At 34.8% G+C, this 21,828-nt stretch overlaps 1 protein-coding gene across 1 annotated transcript in view; it reads right to left on the bottom strand.

The window, feature by feature from the left end:
• Window positions 1-1,642: 1,642 nt before the first annotated feature.
• LOC120625957 (sodium channel protein Nach-like) overlaps window positions 1,643-21,828 on the bottom strand; it is a 28,799-nt gene continuing 8,613 nt past the window's right edge. Inside the window, exons 4-12 of the mRNA XM_039893237.1 lie at window positions 17,856-18,001; window positions 15,588-15,683; window positions 10,640-10,721; window positions 9,622-9,895; window positions 9,267-9,323; window positions 8,475-8,598; window positions 2,613-2,719; window positions 1,778-1,913; window positions 1,643-1,664 (exon numbers count right to left, since the gene is read on the bottom strand). Of these exons, the coding sequence (XP_039749171.1) occupies window positions 1,643-1,664; window positions 1,778-1,913; window positions 2,613-2,719; window positions 8,475-8,598; window positions 9,267-9,323; window positions 9,622-9,895; window positions 10,640-10,721; window positions 15,588-15,683; window positions 17,856-18,001 (1,044 nt within the window). The remainder of the gene's footprint in view (window positions 1,665-1,777; window positions 1,914-2,612; window positions 2,720-8,474; window positions 8,599-9,266; window positions 9,324-9,621; window positions 9,896-10,639; window positions 10,722-15,587; window positions 15,684-17,855; window positions 18,002-21,828) is intronic.

Here is a 21,828-nt window from a genome sequence, read left to right on the forward strand (position 1 = left end):
GACAGGTATGTGCTACATCGGGATTCACCTGAGAGTCCAGTAGCCTTAGTACGTAGTACGAGAATAGTTCGCGATCGAAGAGTCGTTTTCAAGTTGGTAAATGTTTGAAAATCAGTGTAAACGAAATCAATAAACGTGTCCCTCTCACAATGAGATGGGGTTAAGGCCGTAGTCCACCACGCTGGCCAAGTGCGGACTGGTGGACTTCACACACCTTTGAGATCATTATGGATAACTCGCAAGTATTCAAGTTCCCTCACGATGTTGTCCGTCACCTTTGAAGCAAGTGATATTTTAAAAGTTAGAGGTGCGTGCATTCGAAATCGCCCCCACGAAAGCGAAGTCAAAAGCCTACCCATTGGACTATCACCGCTTCACCTTATTTGCATTGCGTTAAAGCTCAAATTTGGCTAAAATTGTACAACTTGGGTATTTGATAGAACGTTTGTAAAACAAAGATGACAAGTACAGGATTTGCGATAAGTCGCAAATTCATTTTAATTTGTTAATGTGATTTTATAAATATAATTTTTGAATATCCCTTATCCATATACACATTAGCGCATTTAAACCCCCGACGCAAAAACGACGTGATGTGTTGAAGTTTGACGTGTCAGTGTGTGCGTGTGAAATCATATTTCCCGAACGGGCGAACCGATTAAAATTTTGTTTTTTGAAGTAAAACTTCTTTGGGCGCGACTAGGGATTTTTTTTCTGACGGAAGTAACGCGTCAGACGTCGTCGCGTGTTAGGCGCTTCGTCAGGCGTCGACAAACGTCAGACATTTGTGTAGTTTCAGCTATTTAAAAATAATAATTCGGATTGGTCGTAAGTATATGTCATATACTCCAAGCTTCTTGACTTATATGCTAGCTAGTGGTAAATGTCATAATCAATTGGGATTATTTATTTCCAATATTTTCAAACGGATCAATTGTGAATAGCAAATTGAACATAAATTTCAACAGTTTTGAAAAAAATATTTTAAATTGCAACGTTTTTTGAAAATCTCTAAATTTACTTGTTTATTTATAAAGCAATAAATAAATTATTAATAAATTTTCTGACGATTGCGACATTCTATAATATTCAATTATAAGGTTATATTGACATGTGCTGATCTAACCTTCAATTTTGTACTCTCAATTTAACAAATGAATATATTTATAAAACGTGAAAGTGATATTAATGATTTTTAAATATAAAATGAAATAGTGAATATTAAATGAAATGGTTCCCAGGAATATTATACTCTTTCATCAATAAATAATAATAAAAGTTGTACTTCAACCGCGCGTACCTAAAGGTTACGCGAACACACTTTTTTTATTGTTTGAAGGCTGAGTGTCCTTAGCTATGTTTGATGAAAATCGGTCCAAAAAGTCTGCCGCTACGAAATGGCGGATTATATATTTTTCACAACTACCTCAATATGAGTATCAAATGAAAGGGCTTGACTATAAGAATAATGTATTGAAAATCCGGAGTTTTTAAAATTTTAATATTGAGTGTAATATGGATACATATATGTTTGTAGTAAGCAGGCCTAGTGTTTACAAAAAATTAAACAAACTCTTTAAAAAATTAATTCAACGAGAGGGTATCCTTTTAAACAACAACCACATTTACAAAATTAGTCAACTTATGGAGTAGACATCTCAAAACTAAAATAAAAAAAAAAACTTACAGTCTAACATAAAACCTCCTGCTGTCTTTAAGTTGGTGTAACGATAAATTGTAATTTAAAAAAATAACTTAATAAAAAACAAACACGTACTTCGTATCGACTTTATTTGACTTAATCAAAGATCTCCATATCACCTTGAATAACATCGATAGGAGTAAGTACATTAATTCGAGAGACGTAATAATGGAGGCTCCGAAACTCAGCGAAAACACACCCCCATATGTGGCTGGAAAGCGAAAACAATAATCCATTTATTATATTGATATTATTATGTCATTCCATACGAAAACATATTTTAATTAACTTTGTTACGTACTTCCAATGTCTATGTTCAACATCACATCTTATCTATAACATCTTAGGATGTTGACTATTCCAAAATGAGTTTAAAAGTATTTTTTTACATAATCTATAAAAAGTATGTAATTCTTGACCATATTTCTTACTAAATTTGGTTACTTATTCTTTTTAACTGGCTAAGTTTGTTGCGGGCTCTTGTTACACCAGGCCGCGCTTTAGTTTTAAGTTTCACCATCACTAACATTAGTGTAACATGTTGAATGTATGAACGCTTCATAAGCACCTGTAATAAGGTCTATATGAATAAAACATTTTAGAATCTTGAATTTAAGAATTTTGTACATTTTGTATTGACGCACAATATGTAGAAAGAATAAGTAACCAACAATGACGACATTATTTCTACCGCAAATTTGAAGAAACGTTTTCTTAATAAAATTGCATGTTAAATAAAAAATATTATATTGGGACACTATGTAGTCTTTATTTTAGTTTTGTTGAATATTATTTAGAAATAGCAAAAGATAGTGAGCATGCAAAAGTAGCCACGTAGCATTGTACGTCGCGTTTTTGTAAAACTGAGTCAGACTAAGTTACTAGTCTAAAACTAAATAAAATGACTCGCCTACAAAATAATTGAAGTCAATCAAGAGCATCCTGTCGTAGCAGTTGCAGGTAGATTTTGCGAAGTACACTTGCAGCGAAGACAGCTCGCTGAGGTTACGATCCTTTCTAGAAAATACATAAAACTCAAATTTCAAAGCAGAGAATTTCATAAGTAATATTTTTATCTTTAATTTATCAAAAAGAAAAGTACACATTTCAAATTGTGATAAAGGATAGACAGTGTCTTCCCTATTATATATATGGTCGTAATAACTAACATTTGATAAATTTACAGGCAGAATAAAATTAAGGAAAGGATATAAACTTTAGAGGTGGGTGTGTAGGCATGATTGTTTGGTGCATGACTGCGCGCGTGTTTGGGTTTGTGTATGTGCGTGGTTGAGTGTGTGTGTGTGTGTGTGTGTGTGTGTGTGTTTGTGCGCGCGCGCGTTTGTGTGTGTGTGTGCGCGCGCGCGTTTGTGTGTGTGTATCGGTAAGACTTGTGATTTTTCCAGAGATGGCAGCAGTGGAAACTAATCGAATACGAATACAGCGAGTGTCATTTTACAAGGTAATTCATATGATTTCATATTAAATCACGTGGATACTTTAAGTATATCTACACACAAGGCGCAGCTCCGTGGCAATGGTTGAATTACTGCTCATTTCAAAACTCCCCGTGATCTGCAATCGAATATGCTTTCCAATAAACCGACGAGAAAAAACTAATTAAGAAATATACTTTTATCGTTACAAGCAATACACAGTGCAGTGCAGCACAGTGAAGAAATTCAAGGAAAGAAACTTCAAAGTAATGCAGTTATAAAGTTGTCAAGTATGCACGAAACAGTGACTATGGCAAGGATCGTAGTAGTACCTAAATAGGGAAATAATTTGATATTTGATGAACACAGGAAAATAAACTTTAAAATCTAAAACATTAAATACAAATTCACACTGAAGTGTCATAACTAATTCCTTGAAACTAATTTTCAATGCAGTCAGCGATTATTAAGTATGAAGAGGATTTCGACGACGATTGTTGCCTTAATATCTTATGCATTTTATAAAACTCTTACATTGACTGACCGACTGGCAAATTCAAATACTGCAACTATAATTATTTGTTGATATGTACAACTGTTCTGATTATTGTATGGAAAAATCATGTGTATATGATTATTCAATACGATGTTGTAGTCTCTTTCGCAGCTATTCGTTTCTATTAAATATAATAAAATAAATTCGTATTAAAAAAAGTTATCAATGTTTAGATATAATAGATTTATGTGCGAGTGTTCAGTACTAAATCACAGGGGTCACCACAACACTGGCTCCCGCGCTTATGTTTGTGTAAGCTGTAATATGCATAAAACATATTACAAATAACAATAATACGTTTTAGCTGTAGATTTTTTGTAAACCATTATTCATAACATATTGTTATTATGAACTCAAATCGTGCAAAGTTTTATTTGAATTAATTTAGTAAATTCAGTATGCGTGCGGCCATGATACAGCTAACAAACATGCAGAAAAAAAAGAAAGTTCTGGCCTGAGCATCGTTTATAGAGTTCCCTCCAAAAAAATCCACAAAATTACAGTTTTTGCCTTAGTACCGTTTATAGAGTACCCTCCGAAAACAATTTCGATGTGTTCAATTTACAGAATACGACCCGTTACAGTTTTTCATTATAAGTAGAATATTGCCTTATTGACTTATTAACTAATATAAAATATTATGAACAGAAAGTGTGTTTGTATTTTTATATGAATGAACGCTAATTACTTCTACTTAGTACTTCGCGTAAGACTCTTTCTGTAAGAAGGATGTATATTTAGATAGGTTAAACGAAATAATACATTATAATTCACACTTTTTAAAACTGAAACACTTAAAAAGATGTGTGGTGCGACAGAATTGGATGAATAAATAAAAAAAAGTATGTAACTCAATCACGCGAAAACGACTGAACGGATTTCGATAAAATTGGCATGCATGTATTCTTTGAAAAATAGGCAATCTTTTATCCCGATTCCTTAAGAAGCTTCCGGAAGAAAATTGAAAATTGTTACGAGCTAAACCGCGGGCAGACGGCTTTGGAATTTGGTAAGCTCTTATGGAAAAGGACATGTTCTTTCTATAATATACTCGTATAAGGAAAAGTTTTAACGACAAGGCAGCTTTGACGCAGGCCACTCCGCACTCATCTCTTACAAAACAGAAAAATTCTTAAGATTATAAAATTATGTTGGAAAAGAGCAAAACTGCTGAATTTCTCGGCTCTTCTTAGGGGAATCTGCCTTCCGAACCGGTGGTAGAGTTATTACAAACAGACTGACTTGGCGTTTTAAAAGTGCTTATAGACCTACTTGAAATAAATGAATTTTGAATTTTTTTTAAAGTAAAGCGCCAGTGACAGAGTAGATCAGGAGTAATGGGCCAGCATGGTCAATGGTGCGGAGGGAAGAAATTAGTGTTCCCAGAATAATATTAAAAGTGTGTGTTGAAGGGCAAAGAGGTAAAGGAAGATCAAAGAAGAGATGGATGTGTGAAAACCGTAACGTACGTATTGGTATTTCTGTTATTTTTTATAATGATGGAAATTCCAAGGGCATTTATTATTAATAAATAATAGTATATTGTGCAACTAGTGCGACAAGTTGTAGATTGCCCACAAAAGCGAAGTTGAACGCACGAGAGAAGCGAGTGCGGTCATTCGCTTGAGTGTGTAATCGATGTCGCACTTGTTGCACATACTATTTTGTATTACTCATGCGGGGAAAGTAGTACGCTCGCTCTTGTGGTTGAAAAAGAACAAGTAAACTTGTCGCACTCACAATGCGCACTTGTCGCACTAACATTTTAAAATGGGCAAACGGTTCTTTGTCAACCGCAACAGCGAGCGTCAAGATACTACTTTCCCCGCATGAGTGATACAAAGTATTATTGTAGTATAATGTATAATGTATAATGGTAGTAAAAAATATTTATTACATACACACCAATATAATTTGTGAGGTACGTATTTGTTTGTATAAATATTATAATTTATTTATTTATTTATTTATTTATTTAAGGGACAATCAACAGGTTACAACAACAACACTTAAAAACTAAACAAAAAATGAAATAACATATAAATTCACTTTACCTAATGTTAAACACGTGAAAACCACTGTACTACTTAATAATGAGGAACTGAAACTGGAGGATACGACAGTTTTTCTAGGAATAACGTTAGATTCTAAACTTCAATGGGGCCCTCATGTAAATAATTTATCGAACAGGCTTAGTTCTGCTGCCTATGCGGTAAAGAAGATACGCCATATGACCGACGTAGAAACTGCGAGACTGGTATATTTTAGTTACTTTCACAGCATTATGTCATATGGAATTTTACTTTGGGGTAATGCTGCTGATATTAGCACTATTTTCGTGCTGCAGAAGAGGGCTGTTCGTTCTATCTACAAAATGGGTCCGAGAGTGTCATTGAGAGATAAATTTAAAGATTTTAAAATAATGACAGTGTATAGTCAGTACATATTTGAAAATTTAATGTACGTTCATAAAAACATTTCTAAATTTAAGAAAAAATGTGACTGCAATAATTTAAACATTAGAAGTAAGAATAAACTTGCAGTGCAATATACTAGGTTACATAAAATTCATAATTCGTTTAAAGGAAATTGCATACAATTCTACAATAAACTACCAATTGTCATCTTGGAGATGTCTCTTAAAAAGTTCAAAGTTTGTATTAAACGTAAGCTTATAGAAAAGTCCTATTATAGTATAAAGGACTACGTAAACGATAAAAAAGCTTGGGTGTAAATTATTGCTCTAATCAGGTTGCTCTTCTAATAATTTAAAATGACATTGTGAGATGGTGATAACAAAAAAAAAAACACCCGGCTAAGTTTGTTGTGGGCTTCTTCTTAGACCAGGACGCGTTTGGAACCCTCGTAGCTTTAGTTTTAAGTTTACGAATGTGGTTATCGCCATCATCTCACTACCGTGTGGTTCTTATGTACGCATCAAAAGTGCCACCTGTGGGCCTACTTGAATAAAGATATTTTTGACTTTGACTTTGACTTTGACTTTATAAATGTAATATTGTAGACCCACTTAAAGACTGCCACAACTTGCAAATAAAAACTATATTGTCAGTTAGAAGGAGAAATACGATTAAGAGAGACATAAGCTAGCTAAACTAACACAAAAAAGAGTAAAGGAAAAAAAATAAAAAAATAATAACTAAGTTTAAACAGTACCACCGTATTGCGATAGGAAGTAGTCCTTTAGTTTTTTTTTAAATATAGGAAGACTATCCCCTATTATGTCTATGTCAAGCACTTTATTAATGCTGTTATACAAAGTGAACAACCTATTAATAGGCGCTGAGACCCCCAGATTTGTTTTCGAGACGGCAGCTTTAAAAGGCATATAATTTTTTACACGACTGAACGGCCTTGGGATTCTGACAGAAACTTTGTAAAGTAGATCAGACGCATCTAGGGCATTATTAAAAAGTCTATATAAAAAACAAAGGTCCAATAGTTTTCTACGATCAGATAGAGTTAATAACTTATAGTGCCGCAGTCTGGAAAAGTAGCTAGAATTAATATTACATAACTTATCACCAAAACTTACATAATGCAGGAAGCGCTTTTGGATTCGTTCAATTCTCATTGAGTGAACATTATAATGAGGATTCCAAGCAACTGAACCATACTCAAGGAGACTCCTTGAAAGAGCGTTAAATAACAATATTTTGGTGTTCGAATTCCGAAAGTCTTTGGAGCTTAATGAACCCAGTGATTTTTGATGCTCTTTTACATATATTATCAATATGAGGAATGAAACTGAGTTTATGGTCGATGGTGATCCCTAAATCTCTAACACAATTTACATTTTGAACATCATGGCCATTTATACTGTACACGAATTGAAAAGGATGAACTTTTCTATGAAACGAAACACTATAGCATTTTTTATGATTTAGATCCATTTTTTTAGCGATGCACCACTGAGTTAAACAATTTAGATCATCCTGCAATAAGTAGGAGTCATTAAAAGAGTTGATCACTCTAAACGCTTTCAAGTCATCAGCGTAAAGCAAAACTTCAGAGTTAAAACAATGTATTATGTCATTGATGAATATATTAAAAAGCACCGGACCCAGGATGGATCCCTGGGGCACTCCTGAGCGAGCTATATAAGAAACAGAGGATTCAAAGCCTCCCAAAACTACTGTCGTATGTCTATCTCTTAGGTAAGAATCAAACCAGTTAAGAATATTTCCGATAAAACCATAATATTTAAGCTTGTTAATAAGAAGTTCGTGGTCGACTAGGTCGAACGGTTTTGAGAAGTCTGTATATAGTCCATCTACTTGTATATTTCTATCAACATGACATGATATATTATCAATATAAGTAACAAGATTCGATGATGTAGATCTATGTTTATAGAAGCCATGCTGTCTTGTAGTTAAAATAGACTTCATGTGCCAGTTAATGTGAGGGCAAACAAGTGACTCAAAAATTTTAGAAAAATATAGGCAGCTTAGAAATTGGCCGATACTTTGTGATATCCCTTCTATCTCCATCTTTAAAGACAGGTACTATAAGACCGACTTTCCATATCTTAGGGAAAATCCCCTCAAATAGCGATCTGTTAAATATGATAGTAAGGGGAATCGCAAGAATCTTAGCACAGTTTTTGATAAAAATAGGAGGAACTTGATCAGCTCCGACCCCTTTATTTATATCAATATTTAAGAGCATTTTTATAATAATTACTTTACATTTTAAACTGTATGTACCTACATTCTTGTGAATAAATTATTATTATAAATTAAATTAATTTGATATTTACGTCACATTCGGTGGGTAGAAGTCTGCTAAAAGGGGCATGACGTCACTTGTTATACTGTATTTCTTGTCTCTGCACTCTATATAGCAAACAGGATTGCATGTCTTCCGTACACCAGTTCTGTCAGCTGATACAATTAAACCGTTAGTGAGTAGGCGCTTAAAATAATCGGAACTTTGCTGCGCTGTGAAAACGGCCGATTTTTTTATTAGAATCCGTGTCCGCAATTATGTGATGCAGCAAAATGACCCGACAATGGCGGCTGATTGCAGCCTCTCGCCTCTCTACCACGCGTGATGAGTTACAGTCTTAAAAGAACGTAACGTGATCCATAGATATGGAACAGTGTAATCACATTTTGTATTCAGAAGGGAGGTATTATGAAACCGTGTCTTGCTGTCATCAGTTTTCTGAGTTGCCTCGAAATATTTCTATTTACAGTTTGGCAAACTGAGATCGTACAAATCATCATCATCATCACTGAACAAACTCTCGGGGGAAAGCAGTCAACAAGCCAACGAAAAGTCATAGTATTCAGTTTGATCTTAATCTTCGAACGCAATGCTCAGTTAATACAGTTTTATTTAAAAAAAAATTATGCACTCGTGTAACCCAAAAATAATATAATATTTCAGTACAATAAGCTATTCTTGTACAAAACAACCGTAAAGGACTCCTTAAATTAGACAAAGCGCTGGAGATTTTAATAAAGAACAACAAAACAATGTTTGTAATACTTTAAGCTTAAGATTCATAAATATTTTCTTATAAAAATGGAGTTAAGAAGATACTTACCTCTCAAATTATTAAGGCACGGTAAGTCCTCGAAATCACAAATACGTGACGTCTTATCTGAAAGATGGATTTAAAAAAAAAATTAAATAACTCATCTTTTTAGTATTGTTATATGAGTAAATAAAAACTAAAACCGACAAATACAGGCTGAGTTTAAGATAATCCCCAACAAACAGAAAAATAAGAATTTATTTTACAGGCTTATTTTGTAAAGGGTATAAAGTTCGTATTTTAACGTAGCGTAACGAAGTTTAATAAAATTGGACAATGTAATTTTAATCTATTTAACCGTTAGCAATGTGCTGTTATAGACTATTGTTGAATGGGTTGATGGTGAAGACGATAGAATACCAACCACTGGGGTACTTGTAAGGTATACATCCGCAATGGTCTGCATAGTTCTTCATCTTGCACTCGGTTTCGCACGTCTCAGTGCTGTATCTATAAGAGTGCACTAAAGCTGATTCGTCGTGGAATATACACGCTCTCTTCTCCACAGGCATTCGACGGATATCATCGTCGCTTTGAAATATCTTCGGTTCAACTTTGATGTCTAAAGATTCACCAATTATAACGTATTTGTATAGCACAGTTATTTCTGGGTAGTCTGTTGGATCTGTGATGAGGATCTGGAATACATTATTAACCTTAAAAATAACATATTTTCAGCCAAACTACTAAAAAATTAACAACATATTAGTGACAAAGATATAATGAAAACATTGCAAACAAAATTGGTTTTAAAACTGTTCTGATGAAGAATGCAGATTCTGCCAATGAGCTAGTAAGAATTTAGCAGATGCTGGTTGGAAATCCCTATTCGAAATGTTTATTTCGTTTATAAATTAAAAGAATATAGAGCAGGTGGTGACTAACACTTTTGGGTAACATACTTTAATCTGGTAGTGGCTTTTTGTGACAGAGCTCGTCCGAGGAAGTACTATCACCATGCCTCACTCTGCCGCTAACTCAGACTCTGTTCCGGTCTGAACGGCGTGGTTGCAGGTGTAATTACAGGCATATGTAGCTTAACACCTACGCCTCAAATTGATGGATGCAGGCATGTTACAGGACGTGCGCCTTGCATGCCCTTTGAAGTGTTGCTCTGTTTATATGCTGTAGTTTTCAACTATCCTCAGGTGGTCATTATTATAATAAAAAAAAACTCAACCATTATCACGTTTTCGAATTTCGAAACTCAAAATGGAACCCTGTACAGATTTCTTATTTTTTTTTTTTTCAAGTAAGCTCGAACTTAGAACTTAATAATTATAAATTTCCACAGAGATTCTTTATAAGATTCGCTCTCTACTGCGCCACGAAGGTCGATTTTACAAAGAATTATTTGGTGACTTTCAATAAGGTTTACACACCTTGGCTCCATGGTAAGGTGTCATAGACCAGTTTGGGTAGTTACTAGGCTCCACGTTGAAAACTACACTTAACCCTGATCCTCTGGAATAAACAAAATCGGTAAGTTTGAATGGCATTCCTTCTGAATTACTAATCTATACATTTATTAAAGATCTTTAGGAAACCTGCATGCCTGAGAGTTCTACATTATGTTTTCAAAGGTGTGTGGAGTCCACCAAATCGGACTGGGCCAGCGTAGCGGCTTACGGCCTTAATCGATTCTCATTGTGGGAGGAGACCCGTGCCCTGTAGTGGGCCGGTGATGGATCGATATGATGACTTTTTTTTTTAAATCCACTACAAGTGCTAGTCCTTAACCGCCGGTAAATATTGATGCAGTCTGAGATAGTAACGGGCTAATCTGTTAGGGGTATGGCAGTTATATTAAACCTAACCTAAATCAGTTTCGACGCGACATCGTACCTGATCACTGAATTATTTCACAATTCACGATAATATGGTCTTCTTTTTAAAGTGGGGAAAAATTAAAACAATTTCCCAAAACACTGGCTTACGCAACATTGCCAACTTCTCATTTTCGTACAAAACGCATAACTTGATAGCGACAATAAAAAAAAAATATATTGTTCCGTAACAATAACAACATTTATAGTAGGTTTGACCAATGATGCCTAAACTAAGTATAAATATTATACTCTTATTATAGTCATCAGCGCTCTCCCCTTCACATGAACAAATTTATTGTACATTAACAAAACATGAAATAAAAGTTGTCAACTCATCGCATATTATGTATGGGGTAAACAAGTGACCTCCACTATGCAACTTTTGTAAAAGTAGTGAATCGGGCAGCACTAGGAACATGAGACAATTCATATGCACCTACTACGAGCGAACGAAGCCGCGGGCATTTCTATTATTACTATTCATAGAAATTATTATACATTTTATTATTCATTTTATTTATTGGTACCTCCCAGATACCTCCTCGGTACCTCTCCGATTGACCCATGTATTTATATAGGGCAAAACGTGAAAATACAAAATTTCAAATTCAAAGTATCTTTACTTAAGCAGGCCTATGATAGGCACTTATGAAGCTTTCATACATATATTTTTACACAATTGTAAGGGGATGGTGATAACTTCGTTCGCTAACTTAAACCTAAAGCTACTAGGATTCCAAAGACGCCCTGGTCTAAGAAGAGATCACAACAAACTTAGCCGGGTATTTATTTTGTTGTCTATCAGCTGTAATATTTTTGTAGTTATTTTACAAAAATATTACAGCTGATAACCCGTCCGAGGTGTGTAATCTATTTTCTGATTTTTTTAGCTCCGTGTTTGTACCGTCGGATCTAAATGATGATTTTAATATGGAGAAAATTGAGCACGCAGGTGAAGTCGAAGAAGCATGTGACATTATTAGTCAAATCAATATTACTGTTGAAAATGTCCGTAAAGCTTTAAATACACTAGATGTTACAAAAGGACCGGGCTTGGATAACATCCCTTCACTTTTTTTCAAGTCTACAGCTGTAACTATCTACAAGCCGCTTCATAGCTTGTACAACATGTGTCTGAAGCAAGGCATTTTCCCAAAAAAATTGAAAATAGCACGTATAGTGCCCGTACATAAAGGGGGATCAAAAAGGAATGTAGAAAACTACCGACCGATTTCTATATTACCTGTGCTGTCTAAACTTTTTGAACGAATTGTACATGATTAAATTTATCCTATACTACACAATATCATTATTCCACAACAACATGGATTTGTACAAAAACGTTCCACAGTTACTAACCTTCTTGTGTTTACAACACAATTATTTGAAAATTTAGATAATAATAAACAGACAGATGCCATTTATAAAAACTTCCAAAAAGCCTTAGATAGGGTGGATCATAAACGCTTATTGGAAAAATTGGCCTATAACGGTATACGTGGTGATCTGTGGCGATGGTTCAGATCGTACGTAAGAAATCGCAGTCAGAAAGTTTTTGTTAATGGTCATGTCTCGAAGACGGCTGTGATAACTTCTGGTGTTCCACAAGGGTCTATTCTTGGGCCTCTTTTATTTATTATATTTATAAATGATATACATAAATGTTTCAAAAACAGTAAAATACTCCTTTACGCAGATGACCTTAAAATATTTAAAACTATTGAAATGACAGAGGATCATAGCCTTCTTCAAGCCGATCTTAATAGATTCACAGCATATTGTACAGACAATAAATTAAATTTAAGCCTGAACAAATGTAAACAAATAACTTTTACTAAAAAAAATACTAGTAGCAATTTTACGTATTTACTTTGTGGAGTTAGTCTGGAAAAAGTTGATTGAATTAAAGACCTAGGAATAACCTTGGACAGTAAACTACACCTAGATTCACATGTCATAAATATTATAAATAAAGCTTATAAAATGTACGGTTTTATAATGAGAGCTAGTAATAATTTTAAACGAGCCACAACGTATATACACCTGTATAAGACATTAGTACGTTCACAAATAGAATACGCCGTTTGTATCTGGAACCCTTATTATGACAAGTATAATAAGAGCCTTGAGACTGTACAAAAAAATTTTTTACGCAGATTGCATTACAAATGTACTAAGAGTTACCTCTCGTATGACCAACTGCTTAAAAAGTATAACCTACTTGACCTTAAGTCTAGACGAAAACAACTGGAAGCGATGCTCTTATATGACTTGTGTCATAATAAATATGACTTTATTACCTTAACCCGAAAACTTTGTTATAGAATACCATTTAGAACTCCAATACGAAAGAATCGAATGCATCAGCTTTTTGCTACTACTATGTGTCGCACCAATGCAGGCAAGAGTTCTCCATTATTTAGAATGACACAATCATATAACGAGAACTTTAATAATTTAGACATTTTTTCTACGCGAATAGGCGCCTTTAAGAAGTTGGTCATAGATCGTTTAAAATAGTCTTAAAATTAAATTTATATACTAGTATTCCGGGCGATAGTCAATTACTGTTACAGACAAAGTTTTGCGATCACAAGATATTGATAAATAATTACAGATCTCCTTCTTATATTTTTTTTTGTTTGTATTTTTGTAGAAATTGTTGCAACAATAATGTTTTATTAGCTTTTGAATAAGCCCCATTAACAAATATGTCTTGTAATATGTGGTTTACGCAGTTGACGCCGCAGTGAGTAATTATTTGTACTATGTATACCATTGTGTAATGTGATACTGTGTTGTTGTTTGTGAACCCAAATAAATAAATTAAATTAAATTAAATCACCATCTCACAGTAAATATGTACTAAGCCATAGCGTAGTATAGAGGATAGTTTAAGTTAGAGCAATTCACACCCAAGCTTTTTTGTTGTTTAAGTAATCCTAAACATTTACATTACACATTGTGAAATCGGAAGCACTAATTTTCGTCAAGTTAATTAATTAAATGATATTTAACCATTATACATTATATTTTATTCTGTGAAATCTGCATAAAGCTTTGATATCTTTAACAATAAAAATTATATGCCCTTCCTGTTAAGCCTTAGACCGCAGTAACTTGAAATTTACATACAAAGCCGGGCATGTCAAGTTCAAAGGCTGGCATACTGCTTATTATTCTAATTACGAATAAATAAAAACAACATAATCACAAGCGATTCAAAGCGAGATTATTCACGTACCGACAACTACTGATATTTTTCCCCATACTTTTAATACCCCACCCCACCAGGGCTCGACGTGAAGTGTGTATTAAGTCATATCGATATTTTTGACCTTTATACTCAATGAGCTTACAAAATTAAAAGTAACATATTAAATTAACGTTTAAAAGCTTTTTAACCCTTGACGCAAAAACGACGAGGTGAGTTTGACGTGTCTGTGTGTATATGTGTATAGCACTGCGTAGCGCACGAATGTATAAACCTGATGGTTTTAATTTTGTTTTTTTGTCTGAATAGGGAACTAGTTGGCATGGTTCTTGACGAAAATCGGTCCAAGATGGTCGCTGGCACTAAATAGTGGTTCACATATCTTTTCACAACTCCCTCAATATAGTATCAATGGGTATGACGATAATGCTTATTATTCTGATCATAAATATGTAAATCTAAGAACCTGTTATAAAAATTTATCAATTGTAAAAATTTGCGGGAAAGCTTTTTAGCATTTACATGGAAAGCTTTATGAGTTACACCAACAAGTGGCAAGTCCAACTTTCGTTTTGTTTTTCGTAATAAATTTTAAGAATCCCGTCGAGGGTGAAACAGAATTTCGCGTTTTTAACATTAAAAGAATTCGTTGTTTATGTTCATTTAATAAAATTAAAGTGTTAATAATGATTTAAATACGTTATATATCTATGGTAGGTAATAGACAATAGTATAGATATAGTACTGTAAATGTAGTTGTATGTTTGTATATGGCCTTTACCCATTAAGGGTACTTGGTGGCCAATTAACTTCTACTTATTTTTCTATAAATGTTTATGTTCTTCTTGTTTTTTCTGTATTTTACGACCATGGTATAATTAAAGTTTTTTTTTATTTTATTTTATTCATCATTTAGGTTGGATGTCGGATACTTTACAGTTCAAACTCCTGCAAGGGCTGAAAATGGTCATTCGACACATTTACACATTTTAGGCTGGCAAACGTTGGTCGTAATATTCTAATTTAGCGGAGGCATGCTAGCTTATGAACTCGATACCCCCTTAATCTCTTTTGCACGCTTCACTGTATCCAAAATAGTATGGATTTACGGCGAATATTCATGGCATTGATATTTTTGGTATAAATTTGGGTGCATAAATTTTACACTTCAGTTATTGAAACTCAGATGGCGCAAATATATATGTTTGTGGGCTTCTAACAGTTTTCTTTATTGTTCTTTTAAAAAATACTTTATAACGTGGCTACTGCTTTTTTATTTATATTTACCTGCCAGACTCAGACGTGACGACCATACCACTTGTCTTTAGATCAATACCGCTGGGGTCTACATAGTACTCTACGTCTTCATCGTCTGTGATATCACTGAAATAAACACAGAAAATTAATGATTCCGTACAGTTTGAGTAAATTCGGCTCCACTTAAACTGATCGGAATCATACAAGTTTAGGGCTCCGTACCCAAAGGGTTGAATCTTATTACTAAGACTCCGCTGTCCGTCCGTCTTTTTTGTTATTGTATGTTCGTCTGTCACTAGGCTGTACCTGCGGTGGTTATATAGTTGAAATCCTCAGAGGTTTATTTCTGTTGCCGCTATATAAGCAAATACAAAAAAAAACCGAATAAAATAAATATTCATCCCATACAGCAGACATGGTTTTTTTTCCGTTGTTATAGGAAATGGGTACGGAACCATTCGTGCGCGAGTCCAACTCGCTAGCTGGTTTTATATTTACCCCTGACACAAAGTAAGTATGCGTATAGGCTTACGTAATTGTGTCATCTTATCTCAACTGCACACAAATTTTTGGACGTACAGAAAAGCCTTTTTTTGTGTCAGAATAGAAAAGCCTTTTTTGTGTCCTTGAAGTCTAAAAACGCCTTTAGTTTTGTACTTGGTGTTTTTAAAGCATAACCATTGATAATGACAGCCCATTAGCGTCCAACTGAGGTGCGTGTGCCCACGCCTCCATTCCCATAGGAGAAAAGATTTTAGAGCATAAACCCACCGTGCTTTAAATGCGGTTGGCTTTAGCTAATAAATAAATTAATAAATATACTATGACAGTACGCACATCGCCATCTAGCCCCAAAGTAAGCGTAGCTTTTGTTATGGGTACTGAGATGACTGATGAATATTTTTATGAATAATATACATAAATACTTTTAATGTACATATCAACACCCAGACACTGAAAAACCACTCATGCTCATCACGCGTTCGCGTGATGAGCATGAGTGGTTTTTCAGTTTTTCAGATTTGGTAGTATTTTACACTTGTGGGAATCGAACCCGAAGCCTTGGACTATTGAAGCAGGGTCGCTGCCCTCTGCGCCAATCGGCCGTCAACTAGAATGGCTTAACGTGCTTTTTAAGGCTTGTATGTTGACATTATTAAGTTCATAACTCCGGGTTGCTTCTGAAAATCTTACACACTTTAACAGAAAAAACCAAATACCTAGCTGTTATTAGAGGCATCATTATATCGAATGGTTATCGACAAAATCTATTTTTTCTTCATCACATCAACCCTTTACCGGCCCACTAAAGAGCACGGGTCCACAATGAGAAGGGGTTTTAAGGTCGTAGTCCACCATGATGGTCCGGTGCGGATTGGTAGACTCCACACACCTTTGAGAACTTAATGTAGAACTCTCATGCATGCAGGTTTCCTCACGATGTTTTCCTTCACCGTTGAAGCAAGTGATATTTTAATTACTTAATACTTACATCACTTTAGAAAAGTTAGAGGTGCGTGCTAGGGTTCAAACTGGGCCCCCGAAAGTGAAGTCAAACTCCTACCATTGGGTAGGAGCTCGCTTTAATTTTTTCTTACGCTTCTTATAATGTAAATAACTTTTTCATTACTCTTTAGTTTAACATATGTTTATTGGATAGAAGCATGCTTTTATTCGCATTACTTTGCGGAATTCCATGATATATTATGAAAATTAAGCTTCATTTGCTATACTCCGCGAAAAGCATCGGAATCTGTGTGGTGTAATTCACAATTTCTTCAATCTTTATACTCCACACCAAAAAAATCATCGGTTAACTTTACAATTATTGATTTTAACAATTCTTCATTGTGAAGTCAACAACTCCTGAGGATGCTCCGGTGTCGGAGCGAAATTGCGTATAGCAAATTAAGCTTAACTCTCACAATGTAAAATATGTTTTAAAAATATACGTATAGTTTTTCTTTATGTCTGTGTGTTTTTATTGTCTTCTTAACAATTTCGAAATAATCTTTATACTGAAAAGTCACAAAAGAATGATTTACAATATAGGACATCTAAGAAAAAATATACTGTACCATTTCATGACAGTGAAGGTCTATAAATAGATTTCCTAGGAATATTAATTATCTCAAACAACACTATATTATTGTTTTCAATGAAAATAAGAAAATTAATGCTGATACATTGGAATGCTATAAATGAAAAGATAAATTGCTTTCAGGTGAACGGGAAGCCTTTGAAAAATTTTCTTTCAAAGAGGATTACTGCTACTTGGAAATAAAAAGGAAACAATACTCTAGGTTTCCCTCGTCGAGTGCCGCATAGTTGAAAGTGCAGCAGTGACCGTCGTAAGTCTTTATCAGATTAAACATCTCGCTACAGCTCTTTGGACTCCGGTTGAAGGTGCAGTGTATAAGCAGATCCTCACATGTCTGGTGTACCTAGAAAAAAAATAGCGTTAACATTATTTCCGAATTTTATCTGGTCGTCTGATGAGAGGCTTCGGCCGTGATAAGTTACTACCCCACCGATAATAATAAATAATAAATAAACATATTACGTCAATACACACATTAAAGTCAAAAGTCAAAGTCAAATATTTCTTTATTCAAATACTTACACTTTTGATGCGTACATTAGACGTAAAATATGAAATTGAGTTGATGGAAATAACTGAATTCGACAACTTAAAACTAAAGCTACGAGGGTTCCAAACGCACCCTGGTCTAAGAAGAAGCCCACAACAAACATAGCCGGTTGTTTTTGTTACTACCATCTCACATGACAATTTAAAACTATTAAAGAAGCAACCTGGTTAGATCAATAATTTAAATCCACGCATTTTTATCGTTGACGTAGTCCTTAATACTATAATAGCAAGTAAGCGTAGCTTGTGTTATGGGAACTAAGATGACAGATGAATATTTAAATGAATAATATACATAAATACTTATAATATACATATAAACAATGTTATAAACAAACACATTCATGTTCAGCACTCAAACATTTTTCAGTTGCGGGAATCGAACCCACGGCCTTGGACTTAGAAAGCAGAGTCGCTACCCACTGCGCCAATCGGCCGTCGCGTCGATGTGCAAGGACGTGTCGCTAAGCGATTTAGCGTTCCGGTATTATGTCGCGTAGAAAGCGATTAGGGATATACATATAACTGCTATACTACCTAACAGCACTTACCACCAGGTAAGATTGCAATCAGTACAGTAGTAACTGTAGTGTAATAAAAGAAACCGCTAAATTTCTCATTAGGTCAGTGGCAAACTAAACACTGACGTACTTATAAGGTCAGTGCCGCCAAATGTATAATGTAAAATATGTATTATCCCTATCCCTATCCCTACTAATATTATAAATGTGAATGTAAGGTTGTTTGTTACGCTTTCTCGCAAAAACAACTGAACCGATCATCATGAAACTTTGTACACATATTCCTGACGGTATGAGAATTAATATAGGATGCTTTTTATCCCAAAATTAAGCTCAGTTCTTTTGGGAGAGGGGGCGAAAGTGACGATTTTACACCATAACGCCGTCAAATGATAACCGATTTAAATAATTACTTTTTTACTTTAGAGGTTGTAATGTCTGTTGTAATTTTGTCCAATTTTTTGTAGATCTGATGAATGTGATTGAAGATAGAGGACACAACTCCTCAGCCGCGGCAGCCAACCCGTCATTTAAGGTTTAGCTATCCTTAAAGTGCGTAGAATTACACCTATATCGAATGCCACATGTCTTTCGAAAAACAAAAACAAACGCAGACGAAGTCGCGGGCTTTAGCTAGTGTAAAATATTAGTGCTCTTTGTACAAAGTGGTGATAGCCGAGTGGTTAGGACTTCGGCTCCCTTTCGGGGGACGGAGTTCGATCCCAGGCACCACAAAATTTTCGGAGTCATTGCGGTATAATTAAGGCAATTTAAATGTCACTTTCTTTAACGGGGAAGGAAAACCTCGTGAGGATACCTGCATACCTAAGTGTTTCCCAGAAGTTCCCAAACGTATAAGAAGTCTGCCAATCCGCACTTGGCCAGTAGCTTGGTAGACTATGGCCTTAACCCTTCTAACTCTGAGAGGGGACCCGTGACCTGAAGTTGGGTGGTAAACGGTTGATATTGATTGATTTATTTATTAGTAATCCAACAGCGTTACAAACTATTTTGGTTAAGGGTTTATCTTATTACTAAAATAAGGCCAAATCTAGATTACATATATAAACTGTGACAATAAAGCAATCGGTGCAAGTACAACATATACAAAATAATCAGTTACGATATTCACAACAGCATGAATGAGCGTGAGTGGGTGTGAGTGTGCGTAAGTGTGTGCGTGTGTTCATAAGTGTGCAAATGTATGTGCTTGGGTGCGTGTGTGTGTGTTGTTGATGAGCTTTTGGTGGTAGATCTCATCCGGCTAAGTACCTTCCGGCTTAGTAGTCCTTACTTTCGCGTGGTATGGTTACCAGTGTAATTATAGGCACTTGAGGCTTAACACCTGCACCTCAGGTTGATGCTCACAGTATGGCTTTTCACAATATCACTCCTTGTTCCGTCAATTCTCCTATCTATCTATTATCTCTCAATTGATCTAAATTGACAATTAGAAAAGTGGTCCCATACTTTCGCTATATTCTTTGAGGAAAAGAATGGCAGTTTTTTAATATCTGTATTAAATTTAGTGAGATTTATGTACGTACGACAAAATCGGCACTGATTACCTGCTATTGACTTCGCTAGCAATATACAACGTGTAAATGAAAACCGAAATAATACTACACAGGCTTTAGAGGTACATTATGTACTGTCTCAGAGACTTATCTGTAAAACCAAAAACCTAATAGTTTTTGAGTAAACCACCGTCACAGTTTTTACTGAAAGAAATCAGATACTGCCTAAAATCACATGCAAAATTAAAATCTAGTGACTCACTTTATTAGGTACGCGTCGCGTAGCGCAGATACTATGCGCGTGTCAGTCCTTTATCTTAAACAGGGTTGTCAAAAGTAAACACTGTTGCATGTTTTCAAATTCGTTTGTAGGGAAAAATTAATATTCTTCTTTTGATTTCATACTTTTACGGGGTTACTCCCAATGAAATGTTTATTTATTTATTTAGCAACGCACCCCGTGAAGACATTACAGTTGACCAATTCGTCTCCTCGGGGCTATTAAAAGAATGTATGAACGAGTAATAATTACAACAAATTAAATAAAAACATAAAAATAAGCTACATAACATTAAAAATTAAAAATACAATAAAATAAAAACAATAATAATAACAATAACCAAAAATTCGAATTCAAAATAATAATAAAAACAAAACATTCAAACATATTATTAATATCTTAGATTACCTACTCTCTAACAACATTTTAATTTGCTTTTGGAGCTCAAGCGGCGGGGTGTGAAATATGTCCAGTTCCGAATCACTATGAGTTAGTTCATTGAGCAAGCGTAGCGCACGAGTCATTGGGGCGTGCGTAGTCAATTTAGTTCTGCAGCATGGTAAAGCAAACAAATGACGACGACGCGCACTGGCATAGCCTTCCGGTACATGCAAATCTATCGACCCTAACATAAAGGAGTCACTTGTTTTGCCCTGGACTAGATTAATCACGAACTGGAGCAACGCTACACGAAACGGAGCCGGTGGCACGCACGAAAAAACATGACGTATTCGGCGTTACCTCGCTCTGAGGCGTTCCATTCAAGGCTTGAAGTGCAAGCGAGAGCGCGGAACGAGCGACAAAGAGGCACAGTCGGCCTTCACGTTCGACATCTGTCTCTCTCCTACTTGAGTGAGCGATGCGTCCGTGTGGACAGCTTCTATACAAAAATACATTTACATGTTTTCGTCAAGGATGAAGTGCAGTGAAAAGTGTATATGGTGTCAATTGTTTATAGCAACGAAAATATCTATCAAATAAATAAAATTAAAATTTTCTTTCAAAAAATGCAACCATCAGTATTTTCTTACGACGTTGTCACGTTCAACTATCGTAAGTAAGCCTTTTAAATTTCTCTATCATGTCAATGTAAATTATTTCATACGGATTCCATATAATAGCATTGCATTCCAGTTTACTGCGAACATAAGCATTATACAGTAGCTTTATATATTTATATATTTATGCACCCTTGAAAATTATTTCGTAATTAGGTTACACGTTGTATATTTCTTAAAAAATAATGTTTGAGGAGCTGAGACTAAGTTATTCTTAGAAAATTAAAATAATACTGGAATAATTT

The sequence above is a fragment of the Pararge aegeria genome, chromosome 8 (genome assembly GCF_905163445.1).
Source record: "Pararge aegeria chromosome 8, ilParAegt1.1, whole genome shotgun sequence".
NCBI classification, from domain to species: Eukaryota; Metazoa; Arthropoda; class Insecta; order Lepidoptera; family Nymphalidae; genus Pararge; species Pararge aegeria.